Source organism: Somniosus microcephalus, chromosome 12 (assembly GCF_052327205.1).
Source record: "Somniosus microcephalus isolate GS21.2 chromosome 12, FLI_Smic_1.0, whole genome shotgun sequence".
NCBI classification, from domain to species: domain Eukaryota; kingdom Metazoa; phylum Chordata; class Chondrichthyes; order Squaliformes; family Somniosidae; genus Somniosus; species Somniosus microcephalus.
In genome coordinates this window covers 68,913,668-68,938,018 of record NC_140998.1, presented here as the reverse complement: position 1 = coordinate 68,938,018, position 24,351 = coordinate 68,913,668, and the positions used below count along the sequence as shown (strand labels likewise).

General features: G+C 45.8%; 1 protein-coding gene across 2 annotated transcripts in view; it reads left to right on the top strand.

Moving 5' to 3' along the window:
• Positions 1–24,351, top strand: part of LOC147109267 (tumor necrosis factor alpha-induced protein 2-like) — a 125,056-nt gene that overhangs the window by 83,445 nt on the left and 17,260 nt on the right. For both annotated transcript variants that reach the window (XM_086003033.1, XM_086003034.1), the window contains 3 exons: positions 14,550–14,660; positions 16,909–17,035; positions 17,418–17,543. In XM_086003033.1, the coding sequence (XP_085859159.1) occupies positions 14,550–14,660; positions 16,909–17,035; positions 17,418–17,543 (364 nt within the window). The remainder of the gene's footprint in view (positions 1–14,549; positions 14,661–16,908; positions 17,036–17,417; positions 17,544–24,351) is intronic.

Below are 24,351 nucleotides of genomic sequence, written 5' to 3'. Positions count from 1 at the left end.
GAGTACTGGGTACAATTCTGGTCACCATATTATAAAAAGAATATAGAGGCACTGGAGAGGGTGCAAAAAAGATTTACAAGGTAAATACCAGAAATGCAAGGATACAACTATCGGGAAAGGATGAACAGGCTGGGTCTCTTTTCTCTTGAAAAGAGAAGGCTCAGGGGTGACCTAATAGAGGTCTTTAAAATTATGAAAGGTTTTGATCGAGTAGATACAGAGAGGTTGGGGGAGAAATTCAGTATCACCCCGTTTGGGGTGCTAATTTTTGAAATCCTGAAAAATTAAGGGCAGACGCTAATGATTCTAAGCTTCCCCTAAATTGGCTGTTAGCGCTCCAGGAAGGAAGTGGAGTGCTAAATCAAGCACCATAAATGTATTTTGGTGCTTTGGCAACATAAGATGTAACTTATCATGCCAATAAAGCGATTTGAATTGTGAATTGTGAAAGGACGCAGGCGGTTGGGCGGTGGTGCAACGCTGCACAAAGTCCCATGCAGTGCTGCCGAGATCCGAGGCTCCTTCCCTCCCTTAAAGGGAAGGGCCATCGCTGCAGGCTCTGCATTGGGACCAGTGAGCTGGTCCCCGATGGCGGCTGGGATCCAGCCCGATCAGCCCCATGCACTCCAGCAGAGAGCATCGGGCTGATCGATCACGGCTGAAGAAAAATGGAAAAAATTGAAATAATGCATTGCAACAATTTATATACTTACTGCGCCAACATTCCCTTTAACTTGCGCCCCCAAAGCTCCCGGCCTCCCAAACAACAACACCTGCAGCTGTCAATGTTGTCGCCCGGCGATGCTGCAGAGGGCAGAACCAAAGTTTGGGTCCAGGGCACTACCCGAGTGATGCACAGGACAATGACATCACGCTCTCCGGGCGCAGTAGATAGTGGCACAATGTGTTACCGCCGCGTAAACCTCTTGGCCAACTTAGCGGCAGTCCGGTCGGTAAGTCATTAGCATACCGTTATCGCCCCCCAAAAGCGATAACAGGAGGTGCTAAGGTACCGAATTTTTCCCCCAGTGTTACCACTTGTGGGGAAGAGCAAAACTAGAGGCCATCACTATAAGATAGTCACCGAGAAATCAAAGAGAGAATTCAGAAGAAACTTCTTTACCCACAGAGTGTTGAGAAAGTGGAACTCGCTACCACAGGGAGTGGTTGAAGCGAATAGTATAGATGCATTTAAGGGGAGGCTAGACAAGCATATGAGGGAGAAGGGAATAGAGGGATATGCTGATAGATTTAGATGAGGAAAGACGGGAGGAGGTGCGAATGGAGCATAAACGCCGGCATGGACTGGTTAGGCTGAATGGCCTGATGCTGTGCTGTATATCCTATGTAATCCTATGAAACTTTACCCCTTTCTATTTTACACTGGAGCTACTAGTGTAATGAACATAAGAATTTAAGAACACTGTAAGAAGAGTGAGAAACAGCAGTAGTGAACTCCACTGACTCCATTCATTTTCTCGCTTCCTGTTAAGACCAATGGCCCTGATTTTGCGGTTGTAATGACGGCAAAACTGCCACCATTTGCCGTCATTACTGACAGCAACTTCTGGCGTCCGCACATGTGCAGTTAAACGCAGAAATCCAGAAGTTGCTGTCAGTAATTCCTTGCTCCTCCATAGGGTACGCTGTTACATAGAAGATAGGAGCAGGAGTAGGTCATTCGGCCCCTCGAGCCTGCTCCGCTATTCAATGAGATCATGGCTGATCATCCAAACTCAGTACCCCGTCCCTGCCTTCTCCCCATATCCCTTGATCCCTTTAGCCTTAAGAAATATATCTAACTCCTTCTTGAATATATTTAATGAATTGGCCTCAACTGCCTTCTGTGGTAGAGAATTCCACAGGTTCACCACTCTCTGGGTGAAGAAATTCCTCCTCATCTCTGTCCTAAATGGCTTACCCCTTATCCTTAGACTGTGACCTCTGGTTCTGGACTCCCCCGCCATCGGGAACATCCTTCCTGCATCTAGTCTGTCTAGTCCTGTTAGAATTTTATAAGTTTCAATGAGTTCCCCTCTCATTCTTCCAAACTCCAGTGAGTATAAGCCCAATCGACCCAATCTCTCCTCATACGTCACTCCTGCCATCCCAGGCATCAGTCCGGTGAATCTTCGCTGCACTCCCTCCATGGCAAGAACATCCCTCCTCAGATAAGGCGACCAAAACTGCACACACTCCCTCTGCAGGGACACACCCCAACTACCTAATTCTGGAAAGGTTGGGAGCAAGAGCTAAAGTTTCAGGGATCACCCAAGTGTGCTTAAGGGCGCTGCTAGAGCTTAACTGGCTAAAACTGTGCATCTCACCAGCATTGGTAAGCTTCCCATTGCTTATCTAGAGAGGAACACCCTGCTCTTTAGGACATTGGCCATGTGGGGATCATTCCAGCACATCATTGTAGTGTATGTACCTTTAAGAGAGAACTACTTTTACAGCTCCTGTATACTGTAGTACCAGCAGTGACCACACCTGTATATAAGCCTTGAGCATGCCTCTGTGCTGTTAGTCTTTAGACTACCCTCCTCGAGTAAACACCTGTTGATTGTTAATTTACAGCCTCCGTCTAGTTATTGGAAAACATCATACTTTAAGAATCACGGATTCAACAGTGGCGACGAGGTCGATTCGAATCTACCTGCAACTCTGCATTTCCTTTCAAGGATTCGCTCCGGGAGGACGGTGGAAGAAAGTCGAGGCCAGAAGCACGGGCGTCGACCACGAGCAACCGCCCAGTCATCCGGCAGACAGTGAACATCACAGGGGAGGCTGTTGAGAGCTGGGCTTGGTTCTCCAGCCACGACGATCCAGCAACAGACTGGCAACAGGTACAGCGCAGACCCTTCCCGGACAGCGGCGGCTGGAGCCGACCGACGGCACAGAAAAAGCCAAGCAGCGTCGACAGGGTAAGAGAGAGGGTGAAGCGCACAGGGCGCAGCCGGGGGTTGAAAACCGAGCGGCGTCGACGGAAAACAAAAAGAGAGAGAGGGTAAAGCAGCAGCCGGGTTCAGGACCGAGCGGCGGCAACGAGAGAGGCGCACAGGAGAATGCGCAGAGCACAGCCCGGGCTCAAGGGCTGAACAGCGTCCGCGGGGGAAAGAAAGGAAGCGCGGGAGACACCATTGAGCCGCGGAGAAGAAGGGAGAGCGCGGGAGACGCCATTTTAGAAGCCACAGCGGAGAAGAAGGGCGAGCGCGGGAAGAAAGGAAAGCGCGGGAGACGCCATTTTGTGCCAGCAGAGAAGAAGGGAAAGCGCGGGAGACGCCATTTTAGACAGTTTAATCACACCCAGGGATGCCGAAGAGTGGCAGTATCACTGCGTTCGACAATGAAGTCGAAGATTGGGCGACATATGTGGAACGCATTGAGGTGTACTGCAAGGCGAATGAAATGCCAGATGCTAGGAAAGCACTGGTTTTGTTGAATTCCATGGGTGCAAAAACTTATGGCTTACTGCGAAACCTAATAACCCCAAAGAAGCCAGTGGATAAGAATTTCGAAAGTGTAGTGTATGTAACCGTTCCACCTTTAAGAGAACTATTTTAAGGGTTGCACTACTTTATCTTGGCTGCTGTATACTGTAATACCGGTGGTGACCACACCGGTATATAAGTGCTGTGTAATGATTTATTGGGCAGTTCCGCCCTGACCTTCGACTAGTAAAGACCTGTTAAAATTTACTCTTGTGGTCTGTGTAGTAATTCTCATTATAACACACAGACTTAACAGTGGCGACGAGTACGATCTTACCCTGCGGCAGAGATACATCCAAGGCAGTTTAACGGGCGTCGAGAAGAGGCATCCACCCTCATCATTCTGCTGAGAAAAGACTCGGGTCTGCAGAGCAAAGGAAGAATTCTGACACGAAGCCTTCCATCAGCAACAGGCAGTGATCATCCCTTCTATCACGGTGGTGGGTAAGCCGATCAGCGACGAGCAGCAAGTCGGCCACGTTGGCTGTGAAGTAGGGGAGGGAAAAACGGAGGATATAAGGGCGGAGAACTCGACCACGGCCGGGGAAAAGAGCCGGACAGAAGTCGGGGCCAGAGGCGCTGAGACTGGGGCAGCGTAAGGCACGGGAGCCGTGGTGAATGCAAACGCAGCCGGTGTAAAAGACCGGGCTGCAAGCGGGCTGGGAGACGCAACAGCGTCGAGAGAGCTCGACCGTGACCGGTGAAAAAGGCTGGGCAGCTACCGAGGCCGCGAGGCGCAGCGACCGGGTCAGCTTAAGGCGCGGGAGAAAAATTTTTAAAAACCGCGGAGAACTCAGCCGCAGCCGGGGGAAAGGATCGGACTGCAAGAGGGGCTGGGAGGCACGATTTGAAAACCGCTGGGGAGGGTGAACGCAGCAATACGGCAATCGCCATTACAGCCAGCAGGGGAGATAGGCAAACGCGGGAAGCCGCCATTTTCATAGGCGGGGAAGAAGACAAGCGCGGGAAACCGCCATTTTGAAAAAAAAAGTTAAAGAAAAATCTCTTTTTGTTTCTCAAGAAGATTGCGAGGATGCCTAAGCGTGGTAACATCAATGATTTCGATTCCGATGTTGAAGATTGGGCCACGTATGTAGAACGCATAGAGATTTATCGTAAGGCAAATAAAATATCAAATAAAGATAAAGCACTAACCTTACTAAACTCAATGGGTGCGAAGACATACGGGCTATTGAAGCATCTTCTATCACCAGCTAAACCGGCGGATCAGACTTTCGCTAATATTGTTGCTGTCCTGAAGAATCATTTGAACCCCACACCGCTGATGTTAGCGGAACGATTAAAATTTTATGCGAGAACGCAACTGAAAGAGGAAAGCAACGCGGAGTACTTAATTGAACTGCGTAAGCTAGCGAAATACTGTCAGTTTGGGGAAAGACTGACAGAGGCACTGAGAGACAAATTCGTGTGTGGATTGTCAAAAGAAGGAACACAAAAGCGGCTACTTGAAGAGAATGATCTTACACTTGATAAGGCTGTCACTATTGCAGCATCGCACGAAGCCGCAGCGAGAGGCACTGCGGAAATGCAGCTGAAGGCAGCGGTACTCAGCGTAGATCAAATGGCTTTGGGTACAACGAAATGTTATCGTTGTGGGAAGACAACACACGATCAGAACCAATGCTGGTTTAAAAACCAGGAATGTAGAAAATGTGGCAAGCTTGGTCACATAGCTAAAGTATGCCGGTCAGGAAAGAAGACCAGCAACAAAAAGTCACCGCAGGAAAAGTGCAGAAAGGTACATAAGGTGGCTGAGAAGAGTTCGGATGAACAGAATTCGGATTCAGACTCCAACAGCAAGGAACTGGGTAGTCTGAGAATTCACAATGTGAGTAAGGAAGCTGACCGACAAACTATCTGGGTCACACTGCAGATAGCAGGAGTCCAAGTGAAGATGGAATTGGACACCGGATCGGCGTTGACGGTCATGAATAAGCAAGATTACAAACGGTTATTCTCACATATTCCCCTACGGGATACGGAGATAGTATTGCAGACATACACGGGGCAAAGAGTATACCCCATCGGAAAGATAAAAGTCAAGGTGGTACATCGGGGCAAAGAACACCAAGGAATGGACATATATGTACTACCTGAGGGAGGTCCACCACTTCTGGGACGGGAGTGGATCAGGAAAATAAATATGGACTGGCACTCCCTAAAAGCAATAACGGTAGATTCCGGAAAAAAAGATGTTAAACCTGAACGATTGTCCAGAATATTGGATGAGGGCATATGCAGCAGTGCCAGTGACAAAGCAGAGAGTGAGAACTCGGTGAAGACAATCAGCTCAGACTCTGGAACTGATGATGGTAAGACCAGCCCATGTGCAAAAGACAAGTCTAAAATGGACTTGCAGACTAATGATGGAAAAACGAAGGAGAACAAAGTATCAGAACAGAATTCCACTGAACAACAACAACATAGTTTGACAGAGAATTCTGAGTCTGTCCAGTCTACAGACATGCACATTTCTGAGGAACACCGGGCTCGAACTCAACTCAATTTCAAACTACAACAGCAATTAGAACAAATGATTCGTCGTTTTGAGCAAGAGATGAATGCAAAGAGAAAGTTCTTTGACACAGAGTGGGAGAATCTGGGAAGACAGCAGAAGCAGCTGATTGAAAAAATGGATCAGGAACACACAAACCGTTTGCGCGATGAGGCCAAACGAATCAAAGCTGAGCAAGAAAGGGAATATGTCAAATTCATCGATCAGTTGAAAGCTAAGAAGAAAGAGCACCCTTTTGTGAGCAGTGTCAGCAGTAATAAGCCACTCAGGGAATTGGTGGCAGAGGCAAAAGCTGAAGTGATGGAGGAAATAGAAGACAATAGAGAAGAAGCAGAAGACGATGACTCATCTGAACCATTATCACCCCTACCAGGTCACGCACGTGGTCCCTCCGAACTGAGCCAAATCAGTCTGGAAGTAGAAAAACTTCCCAAGGTACTCGAGCCTTTAGAAGTCAGCAATGCTGGTTCTGAAGTTACGAAAGTTCAAGCTGTTAAGTCCAGTGAAGGACTATTAGATGAGTCACCCCAGCAACGAGAACCTACTACACCACCGAAAACTACTACACCACCGAGGCGTTATCCGGACCGAGTCAGGAGGCCTCCTCGGAGACGGAATCTGTGAACTGTTTTAACATGAAGTTGTGTATATATGTTATGATGTTATGTTTAATGGGGAATATATACTGTTAAGCTAAAAAGGGAGGATTGTAGTGTATGTAACCATTCCACCATTAAGAGAACTATTTTAAGGGTTGCACTACTTTATCTTGGCTGCTGTATACTGTAATACCGGTGGTGACCACACCGGTATATAAGTGCTGTGTAATGATTTATTGGGCAGTTCCGCCCTGACCTTCGACTAGTAAAGACCTGTTAAAATTTACTCTTGTGGTCTGTGTAGTAATTCTCATTATAACACACAGACTTAACAGAAAGCATAGTGGAAATCCTACAGGACCACTTAAACCCCACACCGCTGCTGATAGCAGAAAGATTTAAGTTCCACAAAAGGAACCAGCATAAAGACAAAAGTAATGCTGAGTACTTAACGGAACTGTGCAAGCTATCGAAACACTGCCAGTTTGGATTGGGACTAGCAGATACGTTAAGGGACAAGTTTGTGTGTGGGCTTCAAAGTGAAGGAACCCAGAAACGGCTTCTATCAGAAAAGGATCTTACGCTGGACAAGGCTTTCAGCATGGCAGTATCACACGAAGCAGCCGCACGGGGCGCTGCAGAGATACAACGGAGACCGCAAGAATATGGCACTAATGAAATGTCATATGGAGCAAGGAAGTGTTATCTCTGCGGCAGAACAACACACGACCGGAAGGATTGCTGGTTCAAGGACCAAGTGTGCAGACAGTGTGGAAAAGCAGGACACATAGCAAGAGTCTGCAGGTCAGGGAAGAAAACCAGCAGCAAGAAATCTCCACAGGAGAAGTACAAGAAGGTACATAAGGTGATGGACAGTAGTTCAGACGAACAGAAAAGTGAAACAGACTCCGGAAGCAAGGAGCTGGGTTGTCTGAAACTACATAAGGTAATCAAAATGGAGGATCACCAGACTATCTGGGTCATGCTCAAGATAGACGCAGTCCAAGTGAAAATGGAATTGGACACAGGATCAGCCCTAACAGTCATAAACCAAAGGGACTACAAGCGGCTATTTTCACATATACCCTTGAAAGCTACAGAGATTGTCTTGAAGACGTACACGGGGCAAAAAGTCTACCCCAAAGGAAAAATAAGGGTGAACGTGATATACAAAGGCCAGGAAATACCCAAAATGGACCTATATGTATTGCCAGATGGAGGACCACCACTACTAGGACGTGAATGGATCCGGAAGATACAATTAGATTGGCATTCCATACAGGCACTGAAGGTTGAGGCCAAAAAGGATGACAACGTCACACCTGGACGACTGTCAAAAATGCTAACTCACGCACAAGAAGTGTTCCAGGAGGGACTCGGAACACTAAAAGGCATAACAGCGACGATTAAAATAGAGGAAAATGCAAGCCCAAAGTTTTTTAAGGCCAGACCGGTGCCTTATGCGATCCGACCAGCCGTCAAAGCAGAGCTGGAAGGTTTGGAACGTTCAGGAGTACTGTCCAAAGTAGACTGGAGCGAGTGGGCTACACCCATCGTTCCTGTAATGAAGAGGTCGTTGAGTAATACGCCTGGGGAACCAAAGAAGGTCCGCATCTGTGGGGCTTTTAAGGTGACAGTGAACCCAGTCCTTCACACGGTACAATATCCACTTCCACGGATTGAGGGTATTTTCACCTCGCTATCTGGAGGTAAACGCTTCACCAAAATTGATCTGGCCCAGGCGTACCTGCAAATGGAGGTAGAAGAAGCCTCGAAACAATACCTCACGATCAACACTCATAAAGGTCTCTACCAATACAACCGGCTGGTGTTCGGGGTAGCATCGGCTCCGGCTATTTGGCAAAGGGCAATGGATCAAGTCCTGCAAGGGATTCCAGGGACCCAGTGTTATTTGGACGACATCCTGGTCACGGGCGAAAATGACAGTGATCACCTCGCCAACCTGGAGAAGGTGCTCACTAGATTAAAGGAATATGGGCTACGAGCTAATCGCCACAAGTGCGAGTTTTTCCAGAAGCAGATCTCGTATTGTGGCCACGTTATTGATGAAGAGGGGTTACACAAGTCCCCTGAAAAGATTGAGGCAGTAGTCAAGGCTCCAGCACCGGAAAATGTGTCACAACTGAGGTCGTTCCTCGGGCTGGTGAACTACTACCATAAGTTCTTACCAAATTTGTCTACAGTATTACACCCACTGAACACCCTACTGCAAACGGGGGTACCATGGAAGTGGAATGACGAATGTAAACGAGCTTTCCAGAAGTGCAAAGAATTGATCACATCAAAAGAGGTGTTGGCCCATTTCAACCCAGCACTACCAATTCGGTTGGCATGTGATGCATCACCCTATGGTATTGGAGCGGTGCTGTCGCACAAATTCCCAGACGGGTTGGAGAGGCCAGTAGCCTTTGCGTCTCGGTCACTAACCTCAGCCGAGCGCAACTACGCCCAGATCGACAGGGAGGCCCTCAGCCTCGTATGCGGAGTAAAAAAATTCAACCACTATCTGCATGGGCAGAAGTTCACCTTGCTGACTGACCACCAACCACTTGTCTCCATCTTTAATCCAAAGAAGGGCGTTCCGGTGATGACTGCACAACGGCTACAAAGATGGTCCCTTTTTCTAGGGGCGAACCAATATGAAATAGAGTATAAGGGCACGAAACAGCATGGAAACGCTGATGGGCTATCACGCCTGCCACTGCCTACTGTGGAGGAAGCACCAGCAGAGGACCCTATCGAAATATTTTATTCGTCGATAATTGAACGATTGCCAGTAACTAACGCGGATATAGAGAAGGAGACCCGCAATGATCCGACACTGTCTCGGGTATATGATTTGACGGTGAAGGGATGGCCAACACATGGCGACTCACTGTTGCCAGCATTCTCATCCAGAAGAGAACAGCTGTCAGTATGCCAGGGGACAGTGATGTGTGGATCCCGAGTGGTAATTCCACCCAATTTAAGGGAGAGAGTGCTCAATGAGCTTCACGAAGGCCATCTGGGAGGGGTGAAAATGAAAAGCCTTGCTAGGGCTTATGTGTGGTGGCCGGGGATCGATCAACAAATCGAGGACCTAACAAAGAGCTGCTCAGGATGCCAGAAGGTCCAAAATGCACTACCACATGCCCCTCTACACCCATGGGAGTGACCCTCCTCTCCATGGCAACGGGTGCATATTGATTTTGCTGGTCCATTCATGGACTCAACGTTCTTAATAGCCGTGGATGCGCACTCGAAATGGCCTGAGGTGATCAAAATGTCCTCAACCACTACAGAGAAAACGATTGCAGTCCTACGGACCATATTTGCCAAGAACGGCTTGCCAGAGCAGATTTGCTCTGATAACGGACCACAGTTTGTGTCCGAAGAGTTTCGGAAATTTATGAGAAGGAATGGGGTAAGGCATTACACATCCGCCCCGTATCATCCAGCCACAAATGGATTGGCTGAGAGGTTCGTACAAACCTTTAAAAAGGCGATAAGGGCCATGTGCGATGATGAAATTCCATTACAGCATAACACAGAACACAGAACACAGAAACCCCACAGTGCAGATAGAGGCCATTTCGGCCCATCGAGCCTACACCAACACATATCCCACCCGATCCCCGTAACCCCTACACCAACACATATCCCACCCTATCCCCGTAACCCCATGTATTTAATCCCCCTAACACTAAGGGTCAATTTATCATAGCCAATCAACCTAACCCGCACATCTTTGGACTGTGGGAGGAAACCGGAGCACCCGGAGGAAACCCACGCAAACACGGGGAGAATGTGCAAACTCCACACAGACAGTCGCCCGAGGCCGGATTTGAACCCGGGTCCCTGGCACTGTGAGGCAACAGTGCTAACCACTATGCCACCGGTGGACAAGGTGGACAATTTCCTGTTAGCCTACAGAAATGCGACACATGCAGTTACCAACCAGACCCCGGCCATGATGTTCTTTAACCGAAGGTTGAGATCTCGTCTGGATTTGCTCAGACCAAATGTGCGAAGAAATGTTGAGGATAAGCAATTCCAGCACATCAATGAGAAGCCGACAAGGAGCTTCAATGTAGGACAACCAGTCTTGGTCCGCGACTACCGAACAGAGAAATGGCAACCCGGAACGATATGCACACGGCAGGGGCCATTAATGTACACAGTGGATGTCGGGGAGAACATTGTTAGACGTCACGTTGACCAGATCCTAGCGTCACAGGAACGAGTCAACCCCATGTCTCGCGTACCTGGGGATGAACCCGACATACCAGTAGCATCTACCTCAGAAACAGTAGCAGCGGAAACTGATGAACTAACCGACGAAAGGGGGCCAGAATCGCCTCCGCACCAAGAACAAGAACCTCAGGAAAGGCGCTATCCAGAAAGGATCAGGAAGCCGCCCCAAAGACTGAATCTATAAATGGACTATTTCAGTTTAAAGTGCATGTTAAAGTGTTAACTGTTATTTGAATGTTATGGGTACTGTTAATCTAAAAGGGGAGGAATTGTAGTGTATGTACCTTTAAGAGAGAACTACTTTTACAGCTCCTGTATACTGTAGTACCAGCAGTGACCACACCTGTATATAAGCCTTGAGCATGCCTCTGTACTGTTAGTCTTTAGACTACCCTCCTCGAGTAAACACCTGTTGATTGTTAATTTACAGCCTCCGTCTAGTTATTGGAAAACATCATACTTTAAGAATCACGGATTCAACAATCATGATGTCCAATTAGTGAGCCAGGCAAGTTGGTCAATCATCAACAGTGCCCCGGAGTACAGCAGACCTGCCTAGCTCAGGTATTGAATCACTGGGGGTAACCCAACCCACCTGATGGGAAACTGACGAGATCAGGTGGAACGGCGGGTTTATATCCTGGCCAATATTACTCTCCATTGACTTCAAAGTCGGGTGGGGTCCTAAAACTAGCGTTGCACCCGATCTCGCCAGCCTCCCGACGGCCAGATCAGGTTACAATTGGCCCCCATTGAGTCTGTCTTGGAGCATTGACTCAGTCTCAATTTTGCATCACTAAGAATGTTGTCTTGAAGCCAATTCAACCCCAAAGACATCCCATTTACCTACTGTCCCCACTCTCAAGGACGATAACCATGAGATAGCTGGTAAGTGTGGGCTTGAGCCACCACGAGATGGAAAGGAAATACAAGGAACTTCTCATGACTGACTCGATGAACAGCACAATCACCATACAATGGAGCTGTAATACTATAAGTTGTTGTATAGAAAGCTCCTGGGGTGCTTTGTTCTCGTGGCTAAGGCTCATAGCATGGCCTTAAATTTCTGAACATGGATTGGGTAACAGTTACCACACAACAATGCCAAGCAACCAAGTGTGAGCAGGACTGGAGGTTCAAACAATAGGAATCAAAGAAAGAATATCACCAGTTACTGAAGTGCTGTAAGTACGTTGGTGTTGGACTGCCCTGTGTCATGGAGTAACAGGGGGATGTTCCCAGTCTCATCCATACATACCACTGGTGTGTAACAATGAGTACAAGATCTTCACACTCTAGAAGAATGATTCATCATAAAACACCTGCCCTGGAGCATCCTATTTCTAACTATGCATTTCCTGGTTAACTGTCAAGAAGGTACATAGAAATACATGGAGACAGGCCATTTAGCCCAACCTGTTCATCGACCTTTACACTCCATGCAAGCGAAATAGTTACATATATAATTACATATATATCCCTGTTCCCATATCCCCTTTAACCGCTCTTCCCTCATCAACCTAACCAATCTAACCTTGAATGTGGAAATAGTTTCTGCCTCAACCATTAACCCGGCTCTCAAGTCTCTGTGTGAAGACGTTTCTCCTGCCCACTGTTCTAAACCTCTTACGTTTAATCTTGTATCTCTGGTCCCTCCTTCTTGACCCCTCAACTGCTGGAAACAGTCTGCTTCTAGCTACCCTGTTTCATCCTTTCATAATTTTAAACACATCTAACTTATCACCCTGTAATCATTATATATATAAAATGTATGTATATGTATGTATGTATATGAGTGTGTATATATTTTTCATTTATGTTATACAAAATATTTGTATAATGCCAATAAAATGAACAATAAGATGTTATTGCTGGGGTTTCAGGTATTTGATTATTTTCAGAAACTTGTGCATGCCTGAGAAAGGTGCCTGAGAAAGCAAGTCTGTGACACATAATTTGACACTGAAATAGTAATGGGGATGCATTAACATGTTATTTAGCTTCATTATTTTGTTTGAGTATGTGTGTGAGGGCAGGGAGGGTCACTGACTGCTCTAACTTTTCTGCTCAAATTATAGAGGTACATAGGAATGATATAAATAAAAAAGAAAAGAATGAACTTGCATTCATATAGCGCCTTTCACATCCACAAGATGCCCCAAAGTGCCCCACATAGAAACATAGAAACATAGAAGACAGGAGCAGGAGTAGGCCATTCGGCCCCCCAAGCCTGCTCCGCCTGATCATCCAAACTCAGCACCCCGTCCCCGCCCTTTCCCCATATCCCTCGATCCCCTGTTGAAGTCCCCACAGACGGAAATCTTTAGAAACCACATGATTTGACATGAACTTCAATTTTTTATGCACTAATCTCACTGTAGAAACCCAACAAAAAGTTAAGCCTTGTTGAATGAGGTGTAACTGGGTTTTTAATGGCATACTAAGTCATAATTACTGCTGAACAACCTCTCTGGCCCTGAAAAACTAATTTTATATTTGTGGAATGTCAAATTTGTCCATTATAATAAAAGTTCCATAGGTTTTTAATATAATAAAAACAATTAAAGCTTGTTTATGATATTTCAGCTTCTACCTTAACTCCATGTTTATGTTCCAATCTTTATTTAGCTCTCTATGCCAGTCATACACTATGATGTTATAGGCACGAGAAGATGCAAAAAGCACGGATTTGCTACAATGGACAATTAAGGATGGGCAATAAATGCTTAAATGATTAAAAAGTGAAGGATAATCAGTGCATTTTACTTCCTGGTTTGCTGTCTGTGATAATTCTTCAATGTAATTGGCTGCTTAGCCAGCTTGATGACATCACTGTTGCTGGATGCTGGAGATCCTATATAGGTGATGCCAGAATTAAATTAACACCAGGAAAGGTGAAATCAAGCCCACAGAGATCATTAGATCTTTGTGGGCAGCTTTCTTCGAGATCAGCAGCGGGCACAGTCACTCGGCTGCTGACTGCAAAATCTGGGCCACTATGTTTGATTCCTGCCGCAGCATCGAGCCCATCTCCTGCTACACCATGTTGAATCAGGATTCTAGAACACTGTAGAGACCAGGAGGTATAATTTCCATGAGGGTTCTCCCAATCTCCTGCTGTAATTTCAGTGGAAACCCGGGAGAAATTGAGCAAACAACCGTTTAAACCTCTTCTCCGGGGTTTCTGCCAAAGTTACGGCAGGAGAACGGGAGAATCCTCACGGAAATTTTACCTTAACAGAATTTATCTTTTTACAATACATAAACCCATAATGCACTGGTAAGTTTTAATTCAAAGCAAATGGTTGAAATTGTGCTGTAAGATATTCGTAATAAATGCTTGTGTGTTATTTGTTTTGTCTGCTGCTTTTGCAAAGAGATTAGTCCATTTACTAACCCACCATATTGCAAATACACACCCACTTTTGTATTAAACCTGCAGATGTTCTTAGCACTAACACTTTGTAAAGCCTTTGTAAATTAACCCTGCTTTGGGAAGAGGGCAGAGTAAATCCTTAAATATTAATTATATTGGTTCATATTATAAAATTAGCCTACTTAAATAATATTTAGTTACTAAAATTGAAATTGCTTCCTATGTTAATTACCTTGTGTACAATTTTTGTAACATTTAAAAAATTGGTAATAAAAATTTGTAATACTTTTTAGCTTCCAGAAGTCAGTGGAATACTTTGAAAAAAAACCTCTGAATAATCAGAACTTTCCAGATAATTTTGTGTCGATAATCATCTCCATTACCAACAGCTGTGAATCTTTCAGGTACGTTTGTTAGGCGGAGTTGTAAAACAACTTGCATCATAAATGCAAACTACATTGGGCAATGCCAGTTATACACTATGATGTTATAGGCACGAGAAGATGCAAAAAGCACAGATTTGCTACAATGGGCAATTAAGGATGGGCAATAAATGCTGGCCTTGCCAGACACCCACATCCCGTGAATAACAAAAAAATGGAAAACACGTTTACAAAAATACGGATTTGAAAGATTTTTTGTTAGATCATAGAATCATAGAATGGTTACAGCATAGAAGAAGGCCATTCGGCCCGACCTTTCCCCGTAGCCCTGCAAATGTTTTTCTTTCAGGTACTTATCCAACTCCCTTTTGATTTTTTGATTAATTTCTTTTTCTTTTGGAAAGTCACAGTCACAGAGGATATCATTTGTGACTTTGATTGGGGCTGTTTCAGTGCTATGGCAGGGGTGGAAAGCTGATTGGACAGATTGAGTTGTGGGAAGATGGCCACAGATTTGGGAGGTGGCAGCACATTCAGGGACTTTGGAGAGGGAAGGGAGGTTGCAGATGGGGTGGTAGTTTGCAAGGACAAAGGGGTCAAAGGTGGGGTTTTTAGGAGAGGGGTGATGACAACAGATTTGCAAGGGAGAGGACAGTACCTGAGGAGAGGGAACCATTTCCAATGTTAGATAGCATGAGGGACAGAAAGGGAAGCTGTATGGTCAGCAGAGTTTAGTGGGAATAGGGTTGTGAACCGGAGGTGGTCTCATAGATAAGATGAGCTCAGGTGGGGCATGAGCGGAGATTAGAGAGAAGCTAGAGAAAGATGCAGATTTAGGACTAGGGCAGAGGAGAACCTTGGTGAAGCTTGGATTGGTAGGCAAGGAGGAGGGGGGGATCTGCCAGAGGCAGCTGAATAAGTGGTTTCAATCATAATGACAAAGAAGTCCATGAGCTCCTTGTACTTGTTAGTGAGGGTGAGGGCTGAGGGGTAAAAGGAGAGGGGTTTAGGGAGACAGGTTGTAGTGGAGAAAAGAAAGATGTTGAGATTCCAGGATGATCCTGATGTAGTGAATGGTTTATGCAGAGGAGAGCAAGTCCTGATAGTGCTTGACGTGGTCCAGCCAGATCTGGCGATGAATGGCTATATCCTCGGACTTGGGGAGTGAAGATAGGGGCAATACTAGGGGGAGCAATGAGGGTGGGAGAGAGTAAAGGTTTTATTGGGGCCAAAGGCATCAGAGGAAGAGGTGAAGGAGTGATTGAGCAGATCAACAGCTACAGAAGTATTGCGGCAAATGGAGGGCCAAAGACTAGCCAGTTGGGAGTTAGAAAGGGCAGTTGTGAGTTCTTTGGGGGACATTTTTTTCCAAGGGAAGACGCAGAAGGAAGTGGTTTGGAAGAGAGAAGGGGATGTGAATGGTGAGAGAAGTTGGGAGGGAAAATAAGTAGTGCCGCTGGGAGCAGAAAGTTGCAAAGGGACATAAGTGAGACATAAGCAAATGGGCAAAACTATGGCAAATGGAGTTCAATGTAGGCAAGTGTGAGGTCGTCCACTTTGGACCCAAGAAAGATAAATCAGAGTATTTTCTAAATATTGAGAAACTAGGAACTACAGGAAACTCTCATTTAAACGGCACCTAAATATCCGGAATTCTCTATTAACTGGCAAAATTCATACTCTGAAAACAACACCTCAATAACCGGAAATGTTGCCGAGTCCGAGTCTCCCGCGATGGCCGAGTTAGTCAGTGGGGTTGGTTCTCCAAACTGCCACTGCTCGGCTTCTTGGCGCTGTCAGAAGTCATTAAAGAGTTATGGATTACCCTCAACTGGCAGTGCTGTACTTAATCAAGCATCTTCCACCATCCATTTAACACAACATTCTGTAGGTGAGTACCCAATTACTGGATACTGCACATTTCTTGATTTTTAAAATGTTTGTTTTGTTAAAAAATAGCCTTGGTAGATAACCCTCTCCGTCATCCGGAATTTTTAATCAACCGGCACCATCCCGGTCCCGACGCTGACGGGTACCAAAGAGTTTCCTATATATAGGAGCAAAGAGATTTGTGAGTTCAAGTGCACAAATCATTAAAAGCCAATGGACAGGTTCAAAAAGCAATCAAAAAAGCTACTGGAATGTTGCCTTTATCTCAGCGGGGTTGGAATACAAAGTACTTGTAGAGCCTTGTAGTTGTTACAACCAGTAATCTGGGAATTTATATGAGATTTATTTAATAACTCTTATTTTGCATGGTTGTTTTCAGGAACTACCTTAATACAAAGGACAACATCACAAATGCTGTGATGAAAGTGAATGTCCTTTCAATTCTGAATGAAATGGAAAAGAGGAGAAAGGATGTTTTGTTAAAGACCTTGTTTTGTAAATTAAAGGTATGGTGAGAACAAATTAAACAAACTTATCCTAAAAATGACTTCTGAAAGATTGCAGCATTAGCTTCTTACCAAATTGAACAATGTTGGGTAGGATTTTTCATTTTCATGAGTATGTAGAACAGAAAGAGATGTCTTTACTTATTGTACTTTGGTCTTGTCATTCTGTAAAGTTAATTGTGACATTCTTAAACGAGAGTACACAGGGACTTACTCCCCACAGTTTTTGAAAAACTGTCCAAAAAGGATTCAAAAATATTTAGAAAAAAAAGTTTAACTAAATTAATTTTGTTTAGGACCAAGTTTGAAATGTATCTGTTATTTTGCATTTGAATGGCTTGGTTCACATCTATAAATATAAATCCTTCATTTTATGTTTCAGCCATACTTTGAAGGATTGATTACAGCATCCTGGTTTTCATGTCGAGAGCCAATAAATAACATACTTAGAATAACAGAAGAACATCTGACAAAATTAAAGAAACTGAAACTGAAGGAATTGTTTCAGGTAAGTAAATTTATTGACAACACGGAAGTAAGCACATTAAGCTTGAAATCAACAACAATCTTGGCTGCTCATTTATGCTAATCTTCTCGCTGTCTTGAAAAAAACAGGCACAAAATTTCAGGGCCTGGGAGGGCACTACCAGAGTGCACAGCCGGCCGGGCTGGACAGGGTCTCTGCTCCTCTTTCTTCACAATGGGAAGTTCAAATGGAGGGGCAAGCATTTCTTGTGCCTGCCTCCTCCATCTGTCTTGACATCAGAAGAGGAAGTGGGACTGGCAAAATGACGTTACCTGCTAGAGATCCCACAAGTTTTACCTCAGTTGCAATCACTTATACCTGGGGGTACTTGCAGCGCTCCAGCAGAATTGGGGCCCACCGTGCCAGTTTCCCAATTGCAAGCTCAACATTTGTACCTCTTTGTGAGTCTTGGACTGTCTTCAGCTGGAACGTTTCTCGACCCTAATGGAGCAGCGCAGTGGTGCTCTGATAACCCTATTCCTCCACCGGGCAGATGCCTAAGGATTGCTGTAAAAGACATGGATACCCACTCCTGAATGCAAATTAACCCATTTCCAGGATTTGGCCAGAGTTAAGGCTGCAGCAGATCGGCGGCCAATAGTTCAGCCACAGTGTACTTCTGGCATGGAGCAGAACTCTAGCAATTTCAGACCCCATATTTCTAATAAAGTGTTAAGTATGTGTATTGTATTGAACAATTAACACAAAGACTTAAACGTATAACTCAAACAGGTCTTTACTGGTTGGAGGTAGGGACTATACATAGGTCTTTACTTCATGCCCACAGGCGGGAACTGAGGGGGATCAGTACCCACAGTACTATTTATACCCCTATGGCCAGGAGTGGTACTGTGTATCACTACGCCCAACAAGTAGTGCAGTCCTGTCCATAGGTTCAAAGTAGCACACATATTACATACACAACATAAAGTATAGGAAATTAGTGACTCCATTGCCCCAAAATGTTGGCATGATGTTGGCAATTTCAGGGTTGTGGCTCTAAGTTATGTGCACACCTTCACACACAGCTGGGAGAGCTTTGCAAGGCTAACCCCGCCCGCTAATTGTAACAGGCTGCCAACACCTGGAAAACAGGCACTGGGAGTTAAGCCCAAACCATTAACAATACCATTGGAAAGTTTGGTAAAGAAACTAAGGAAATATGTAAATTTGACAGCTTCCATATCAAATTGTTTTCTTCTACATCTTTTGTGCCAAAAACAGCATTTTTTATACTTCTGGTTCTTATGGTAAACTTAGTTTTCCAAGTTATTTATATACTGGCCAATTAGAGTGATATACTTCATGGCAGGGATTCCTTTCTTTGGTGCCAAATATCTTAGAAAGGGTCACTTTGTCTGGCCATAAATGCTTGTAGCGAGACAACCCAGAGAGAAATCAGGTCCCACAGGTCTATTCGTGAAGACTCCTTTACTTTGGCTGCAAATCACAACAGTGAGGACAGGACAAGAAAAAGGATGGATACTCTACATGCTTCTTTTGCGATCAGCAAAGCATAACCCTCTTTTCAACCTTGACAGGCCTGTGTGTGTCTAGTTCAAGCACTAATAGGTACCAGATGCTAACTGTGAAAGATCCTTTTTCTCACAGTACACTGTTCTATCTTGGAGTAGCTGTGGTTCTTAGCATTACATTTTTCTGTTTTCTCACTGTTCAGCAAGAATGCTGAAAACTCAATTCTGAGGATACCTCTGGGCATTTTTCATGCACTTTGCTCATTTAGCACCAGTCTTTGCCTTTTCAGCATCAAAGGGACAGTGCTAGAGCTGAGTTTTGCCTCTCATAAGCACAATGGAGGATATTAAGGAAGTGATAAGCATTGTGTATTGAGTGCCTCCTATCAACATATTGGCCCTGAATTTGCGGTCGGAGGCTTCCCGCGGGAAATGCCTCCGATCCGCAAATAAAATGCCCGTGTACCTGGCGGTCCGGGAGGTACGGAGACTCGCGGTCCTGGGCCTCTCCAGATACGCACGGGAAGAGACCCACGTATCCCATGGGCGCACGCGGTTCGCAAGCGCCCCTGGGATCACGTGGGCCAGCCCAACGAATGAAAGAAGGGAATCCCCAGTCATGCTTATGGGAATTCCATATGTACAGAAACCCCATAGATATGAATGAGAATACCCCCAAAAATACCTCTACACTTCAAATAAATAAAAGAAAATATCACGTATTTAAAATTAATTAAAATGGCATTTAATTAAATATTTAAAACAAAAATACATGTTTTAAAGGGGCTAAAAATAAACTTACCTTATTTCACATTTTTAAATGTATAAATTATTGCAAAAATTTTATTTTTCTGTTTTTTTAAACTCTTACGCTGGTAAAAGCAGTCCTTACCAGGCGTAAGAATTTCATGGGCATTCACTGGGCAGCGGTTGGGCAAATAGCCCAACTCTCCGCCCGCGGATGCCCTTTTCCCGGGGATGCGTTGGAGCTGTCAAGAAAATTCACATGCCTAAACCCGGAACTTGCGCGGCCCCTACAGGTGCATGCGCACCTCGTACGCACCCGTAGGGGCTGCAAATTACGGCCCATTATATCTGGTCTTTAGTTACAGGTTAGGGACTACATTGTTCAGGTGTAGGGTAAGAACACTTGCAAGCGATTCAGTAGGCAGACTGGCCTGTAGGAGACACACTGCAATTGATCCTTCTGGTTTGGATTACCTATATGGGTATGCGTATTAGGCAATGTGCCAGTACTAATCACCTGACAATGAAATGGAGTAGAAAGCTGTGGCATAGCCTGGGAAAAAGTGGGGAGGGAGACTACTGCCTGGTAATACAGGTTGAGCGTCCAAAATCTGGAATTCCAGAATCCAGAATGTTCCAGAATCCGGACTCCGGACACCCTGTCAAACCGTTTCCACCGCCAGCCGGGCCCAGTGAAAAGTTAAAAAATGAAATCTAACTACTGTACAGTGACAAAAATTGCAAGAATAAAAACGCCAATCCTACCTGTTCCAGGCCAGGTCTTCACAGTCACCGCACCGCTGCTCCTGGGTCCGCAGCAACTCTGCACAGTACACAAGTCGCTTCAACAAGAATCAACTCTGCACAGTACACAAGTCCCCAGCCAGAATCAACTCTGCACAGCACACAAGTCCCCAGCCAGAATCAACTCTGCACAGCACACAAGTCCCCGGCCAGAATCAACTCTGCACAGCACACAAGTCCCCGGCCTCTCAACTCTGCACAGCACACAAGTCCCCGGCCTCTAGAATCAACTCTGCACAGCACACAAGTCCCCGGCCTCTAGAATCAACTCTGCACAGCACACAAGTCCCTTTGGCCAGTCTCAACCCCAGGTGACCCACCTACGCCCCATGCTGAGACCCCAGCTGATCCACCTACATCCCAGGTGACGTCCAAAAACCGGAAATATCGCAACCTGGGCCCAGGCATTTCCGGACTCGGAACGTGTTTCTGATGTCCGAAGTCAGGAAACGCCCGAACGCAGGTTGCGATATTTCCGGACATCAGAAACACGTTCCGAAGTCCGGAAAAACACGAAAACCGGCTCAGCCTCGGTCCCGAGGTTGCCGGATTCAGGACGCTCAACCTGTAGCTGGTAGCAAACATGAGGAAAAAGAGCATTAAAAAAAAAATACATTTGCTCCCTTTCCAGCCACATGCCCCTCCAACTAGGAAATACTCTCTCTCTGAACTCCCCTGTAACAGGAGCTCTCGCCACCTCCAGAACAGATTGTGGGGTGACACAGATTGGAGAAGGAGAGCGAGTTGACAGTGTTTTTAATCTTCAGTTAGGTCTTGGAGGAAGAACTGGAAGTTTTCTTTTGGAACAAAGGCGATGTAGTGATGATAATACCTACAGCAACCAAAAACTATTCCTGCAGATAAACTCAATATTGATAAAGACAAGCACAACAGTATTTATGCTCACAGTATTCCTAAGTGAAAAACGCACACAAAGCTTGCTATGGTAGGGGCTGGAGGGCCACCCCTTGTAGCAAATTCAGGTGTTTCTCATCCTGATTGTACTGCACCATGAGTGACGCCCTGAAGCCAGAATGCATTCACCCTAAACCATTAGCCTGAAGACTCAGCATAGACCTAAAGACTTGTCGACCCTGTAGTGTCCGCGTATCACTAACACACGGACTGCAGGAGAACGGTAATAACAGGTGTTTACTGAATAGAGGGTATGCTGGAACTAACTGTACAAATTACTACATGGTGTTATATACAGGTGTGGTCACTACTGGTACTGCAGTATACAGGGGCTGTAAAAGATAGTCCCTCTCTTAAAGGTACATACATTACAATTCCTCCCCTTTTAGATAAACAGTACATAACATTCATTTAACAATTAAATAATAACTAATTACAATTACAATTTTCTTTGTACTATATACATCAGCTGAAAGTAATCATTTATAAATTCAGTCTTTGAGGAGGCTTCCTGATCCTGTCTGGATAGCGCCTTTCTCGAGTATCCTGTTCTTGCGGCGGAGTCGATTCTGGCTCATTGTCATTGGTTGGTTCGTCAGCTTCCAATACCACTGATTCTGAGGTAGACGCAATCTGTACTTCGGGTTCATCACCAGGTGCGTATGATCGTGGCATGGGTTTGACTTGTTCCTGTGACTCTAGAATCTGGTCAGCATGGCGTCTCACGATGCTCTCTCCAGCGTCCACTGTGTACATTAGTAGTCCCTGCCGTGTGCATATCGTTCCTGGCTGCCATTTTTCTGTTCGGTAGTCGCGGGCCAAGACTGGTTGCCCTATCTTGAAGCTCCTGGTTTGCTTCTCATTGATGTGCTGGAATTGCTTATTCTCAACATCTCGTCTTATGTTTGGTTTGAGCAAATCCAGGCGACATCTTAACCTTCGGTTAAAGAACATCATGGCTGGAGCTTGGTTGGTGACTGCATGTGTCGCATTCCGGTAAGCAAACAAGAAATTATCCACCTTGTGTTGCAGTGGTATGTTGTCGTTATACATCGCCTTTATTGCTTTTTAAAGGTTTGAACAAACCTCTTAGCCAATCCATTTGTGGCTGGATGATATGGGGTGGATGTGTAATGCTTTACCCCATTATTCCTCAAAAACCTCCGGAAATCCTCGGACACATACTGTGGTCCATTGTCGGAGCAAATCTGTTCTGGCAAGCCATTCCTGGCGAAGATGATCCGTAGGACTGCAATAGTTTTCTCCGTGGTGGTGGAGGACATTTTGATGACCTCTGGCCATTTCGAATGTGCATCCACGGTGATTAAAAACATTGAGTCCATAAATGGACCAGCAAAATCAATGTGTACCCATTGCCATGGAGATGAGGGCCACTCCCATGGGTGTAGCGGGGCCTGTGGTGGAGCGTTTTGGACTTTCTGGCATCCTGTGCATCTCTTGGTCATTTCCTCGATTTCTTTATCGATTCCCGGCCACCACACAAACGCCCTGGCTAGGCTCTTCATTTTTACCCCTCCCAGATGACCCTCATGAAGCTCATTGAGCACTCTATCTCTCAACTTGGGTGGAATTACCACTCGGGATCCACACATCAAGGTCCCCCAGCACACTGACAGCTGTTCTCTCCTTGGCGAGAATGCTGGCAACAGTGAGTTGCCATGTGCTGGCCATCCCTTCACCGTCAAATCATAGACCCGAGAGAGTGTCGGGTCATTTCGGGTTTCCTTCTCTATACTTGAGTTTGTAACAGGTAGACATTCGACTATGGTCGAATGGAATATCTCAACAGGGTCCACTGCAGGTGCTTCCTCCACCATAGGCAGTGGCAGGCGCGACAGCCCATCAGCGTTTCCATGCTGTTTCGTGCCCTTATACTCTATTTCGTATTGATGTGCCCCTAGAAAAAGGGACCATCTTTGCAGCCGTTGCGCCATCATCACCGGAACGCCCTTCTTTGGGTTAAAAATGGAGACAAGAGGCTGGTGATCAGTCAGCAAGGTCAATTTCTGCCCGTGCAGATAGTGATTGAACTTCTTCACCCCCCACACCAGGCTGAGGGCCTCCCTATCAATCTGGGCATAGTTACGCTCGGCTGAGGTTAACAAGCGTGACGCAAAGGCTATTGGCCTCTCTGAACCGTCAAGGAATTTGTGCGACAGCACCGCTCCAATGCCGTAGGTAGACGCATCACATGCCAACCGAATCAGTAGTGTTGGATTGTAGTGGGCCAATACTTCTTTTGAAATGATTAGGCATTTACATTTCTGAAAGGCACGCTTACACTCATCACTCCATTTCCATGCTACTCCAGTTTGCAGCAGGGCGTTCAGTGGGTGCAGAATTGTAGACAAATTTGGCAAGAACTTATGGTAGTAGTTCACCAACCCGAGGAACGACCTCAGTTGCGACACATTTTCCGGTGCTGGAGCCTTGACTACTGCCTCAATCTTGTCTGGGGACTTACGTAACCCCTCTTCATCAATCACGTGGCCACAATACGAGATTTGTCTCCTGAAAAACTCGCATTTGGGGCGGTTGGCTCGTAGCCCATATTCTTGTAATCTAGTGAGCACCTGCTCCAGGTTGGCAAGGTGTTCACTGTCATTTTCGCCCGTAACCAGGATGTCGTCCAAATAACACTGGGTCCCCGGGATCCCTTGCAGGACTTGTTCCATCGCCCTCTGCCAAATAGCCGGAGCTGATGCTACCCCGAATACCAGTCGGTTGTACTGGTAAAGACCTTTGTGAGTGTTTATCGTGAGGTATTTTCTAGATGCTTCTTCTACCTCCATTTGTAGATACGCTTGGGCCAGATCAATCTTCGTAAA